At 50.9% G+C, this 3,983-nt stretch overlaps 1 protein-coding gene across 1 annotated transcript; it reads right to left on the bottom strand.

The window, feature by feature from the left end:
* Positions 1–773: 773 nt before the first annotated feature.
* Positions 774–2,716, bottom strand: LOC120897380. Its single transcript, XM_040302227.1, has 2 exons — positions 2,084–2,716; positions 774–2,004 (listed from the first exon to the last, which is right to left on the bottom strand). The coding sequence occupies exons 1-2, from the start codon at positions 2,531–2,533 to the stop codon at positions 1,606–1,608; spliced, it is 849 nt and encodes a 282-aa protein (XP_040158161.1). The 5' UTR covers positions 2,534–2,716; the 3' UTR covers positions 774–1,605.
* Positions 2,717–3,983: the final 1,267 nt, after the last annotated feature.

The following is a 3,983-nucleotide window of genomic DNA, read 5'->3' as shown; positions in this document are numbered from 1 at the left end:
TTCCGTGCTAGTCCAACCGTGCAATATTAATCGTTGGATCTGTGGTATGCTGCACTGGTTATTATTTTGTACCGCCCATACCGGACATTCTGTAAGTACTGAGTGAAGATGATCCAGTTCCGCTTCGATCGTTGCGGGAAAACAGCTCCGCTCGCTGGGTCGCAGATGAAGAAAGTGGAAATCTGGTAGAGAAATCAGTGAAATGCATTCTCCCCAAACGAGATGTCCTCGAGTCGATCAGCTGTGAGGGAACGAGTGGTACCATTCCGGAAACGGTGTATTTATTTCATGGACACCAACTGGGCCCGTTCTTTCATGAGCTAGAGCAGGTTTGGTTTTTGTCCGCAGCAACTTTCGCAACCGGCAGCAGGAAACCGGGTTCTGCGCAGCGGTGAGCTAGATTTTCCGCGACTTTTAGTTTCGATGTCCGGCCCCAGTTGGGCGGTTTGGAACTCGTTTATGTATATGAATTTGCCGTTAGACCTGTACTAGGTGCTAGTTTTTTACTCGTGCCAAACTCGTAATTGAATTTCCACGGGAATTGGACCAATTCAGCAAATAAGCTGCTAAATAACGGCAAAGGTCTGCTCCAATATTGGAGTGAAAGTCATTCCTGGTAGATTCCGATGCATTTGCGTTGTATTTTAATTAGTTGATGAGGAAATGTGTGTTAAGCGGATATTTCGGATGCATGGCAGTAGCCGTTCCTTGTGCTGTGTATCATTGGAGCCTAAAGGATCTGGCATTTAGTGATCATACAAAACACAAGCGAGTACTTCTTCATTTAAGTTTTATTTGACTGCATTTTTTACACAAAAATAGGACGTATCGTACAAAAAATAACGAACACGAAATCATAACTCGTACAAAACAAAACAAAAAAACTAAAACACATAAATTATCAGTTCTGTTGAGGGAGCAGTACAATAAATTAAATTAAGTTAAATAAATAAACTGCTGTGCGGTGGGCCGCGCTCCGGCAAAAACGGGAGCCGCCTCGACCGCTAAGAGCTAAAGCTGGTGTGCCCATCGATATGTTCCGATCGGGGAACGGTGGGCCCCCTGTCTGGTTATTGGGGGATTACGAGATGTGTGAGAGAGATTGGGGAATGATTGTGTGAGTGAGGGTTCAGCAGGAACCATTTTTTGGCTGTGTGTAATGTTCGCTTCGCGGTTTTTGTAGACGACGTTTTGCATGCAAATTCCATATGACGCGGCGTGATAGAACGATGCCCTACCGGCGGGGTATCAGTTCGTCAGTCGGTATTGAGTGCGAGTTCGGTGCTTGCTGCGCTGGGGCCGTTGCGGGTGGAGGAGCGGGTTTGAAAGCGGGTCGAATGGAACAGGGCTGGTTCCTTCTGCATTACACCGATCCGAGCGCCGATCCACTGAGGGTGAGATTAATGGGGTGATTTGGCTGAGGATGTTCGTGGGCGCTGTCGAGATGCCGAAGGACCCAGGTTGCACTTGCTTCTAACCGTTTGTTTCTAACCGGACTCCCACCAGTGGCACCGGCTGACAACGAGCAGCCCGCGACTGGTTGTTTTGGTGGGTTTTTGGGGACATGGGAGTTGGCTGGGATGGGGGGATCAAGGTATACTGCGCTTACTGGGCGTAGTGTCCGTAGCCATTGTAGGCAAGACCCTGGCCAGATCCGATACGTCCCCAGCCGCCACCGTGTCCACCGGAGACGACGACCTCATGGGCCGATTCGTGGTGTCCGCTGCCGCTCGAGATCAGCTTCTTGATGCCAATGATCGAGGCGAGGGCGAGGGCGAGCTTGGACACGATCAGAGCCTTACCGGCGAGCAGGGCGAGGGCACCGAAGGCGAGCGGGACGAGAGTGCTGCCGAGCAGGAGCGGGATCATGATCCAGTGGCCGTTCTTCTTGTCCTTGTCCTTGCCGCCTCCGAAGCCACCGCCTCCGGCACCTCCGAAGCCACCGCCTCCTCCGCGGACCTCATCCATGGAGCGCTTGATTTCCTCGCTGGACGGGAACTTGACCTGGTGGGAAGGCGAACAAAACGTCATTGGAGCGGGCCGATCGAAAAGGTGTGAGAGTAAAGCGGTTCGGCCAACTCACCTGCAGCGTGTGAGACTGGAAGAAGGACAGAACCTTGTCGAAGAGCATGGAGTTGAGCGAGCGTTCCTTCTCGTCGAGCGAACGGGGCAGCTCAGCCTCGAGCTGGGCCTCGGTCTTGAGCGGGGTAGCGTCAGCGGCCGATTCCTGATCGCGGACGAATCGCACGCCCTCGCTCAGCTTGAAGTCCTTGGTCGAGCGCGCCACGCGGTCCAGGATGGTGAACAGCTTCATCTTCAGGCAGGTGGAGACATCGGCGCTGGCACAGTCCTGGTACGTCTTGTACAGGTACTTGATCTCGCCCAGGTACGAGCCGGCACGGGGCGTCTGCTGCTGCGGTCCGTTGCTGTCATCGATCGAGTTCGAGCTGACCGGCAGCGTGGCGGAGGCACTGTGGGCGACGGACACTGTCGCTAAACACCCGATCACCAGTAAACACTTGAACAGCTGCATCGTTGCAGGGTTTGGCAGAATGAGGCCGGGTTGGGTTGCGTTGCGCTAGAGCGTTTCTTAGTAAATCTGTTTCACGAAGAAAACAGATCACAATTGCACGAGGCCGAACTCACACTCTGCACACTCGCTCGCTGTTTGCGATGGCTATAGAACTGAAGACGAATGGACTCAAACTGTGCCTTCCAGTGGGCCGCCGGCATCAATATATACTCCGAGCGCAGTTGGACCCGTTGCACGCAAACCGGCCCTACCATCCTGTTCGCGCACCGTGCGCGATAGATGCACTTGCATTTCCCGCGGCTCACCCTTTTCCCGCCCGTCAAACCACCCCTGTCCGCCCGTCCGCCCGGAGCCAGTCTTGCTTCGCTCGGTATTGTGCTATCGTTCGCTGCACACACATGCGGCAGTGTTGGCCGATCGCCGGCATACCGAGAGCCATCTTCACCGCCACCGTTCCGGCCGCCGTTCTGTTCTACTGCACCGCGAGCCAATGTACAACGTCGGGCGGATGATCGCGTGCCGTGCAAACATCCCCGTGCCGCTTGAATGCACCGCAAAATCCGTGTCGGCGTTTCATGCGTTCGATACGGCAGACCCTACGGAGGGAGGATATGTTTTTCCTACGTGGGTGCTTTCTTCGGGGGGGAAACCCGATATATTGCGGCGACCCAAGTGCAAGGGCCTTGCCAATTCCGCAACACGGGTCCGATGGCCTTGCCAATGGCCAGACGATTACACGCCCAACTGGACAAACGCTAGGTATCGATGACACTTTTACACGAATTTTTACTATCATGAAGGTGAAATGGTCCATGGCGATTGAGAGCGGTGGACACTCGGGGACAATCATGACCCTTTGCCGGAGCAAATTGGTTATTTTGCGGCTCGTTGGCTTTTGATGCACATTAGCATAATGGAAAGTGCTAATTGGTGGCGCGAACAAGCTTTTCACTTTCCATCGTACTTTGCTGGATCATCTGAAGAAGACGTATCGGGGGACGAAAACGTGAAGAGGAGTTGAACAGGCTTTAGTTGCGAGTAGGCGCATCATCCAAGTAAAGAAGAGGCAGATGTGACGCAATTGTTGGAGATTTAAATAATGATTTTAGAATATTGGACCATGAGGGCTCAGAGAAGTATAATTACGACTGAAGTTATGATTTTTGCAACCAAAATGAAACTCTATCATGTTTTCATTTAAATAGTTTATCATGATGCTTTTCCATAGTTGTTTTTATACGGGTTAAATATATCGATTATTTCCACAAATACTTATTTCAGATTTCAATATCAGTTTTGCAGTGTTCTTATAAAAAATAGTTCATTTTTTACTATGTTAAACATATTTCAATTTGATTTACAGTGTTGCAATCAAAAAGTTAATTTAAAAAAGTCTATCTCACTAATTATACTAACCAATAATTATGAGATTTAAATACAAATACTCTTT

The sequence above is a fragment of the Anopheles arabiensis genome, chromosome 2, assembly GCF_016920715.1.
Source record: "Anopheles arabiensis isolate DONGOLA chromosome 2, AaraD3, whole genome shotgun sequence".
NCBI lineage: Eukaryota > Metazoa > Arthropoda > Insecta > Diptera > Culicidae > Anopheles > Anopheles arabiensis.
This window is presented reverse-complemented; position numbering and strand designations above follow the sequence as displayed.

Coding starts and splice junctions, on each gene's coding strand:
- LOC120897380 (XM_040302227.1), bottom strand. CDS start 2,533: ATGCAGCTGTTCAAGTGTTTACTGGTGATCGGGTGTTTAGCGACAGTG. Junction 2,005..2,083: donor TCCAGTCTCACACGCTGCAG/GTGAGTTGGCCG, acceptor CCTTCCCACCAG/GTCAAGTTCCCGTCCAGCGA.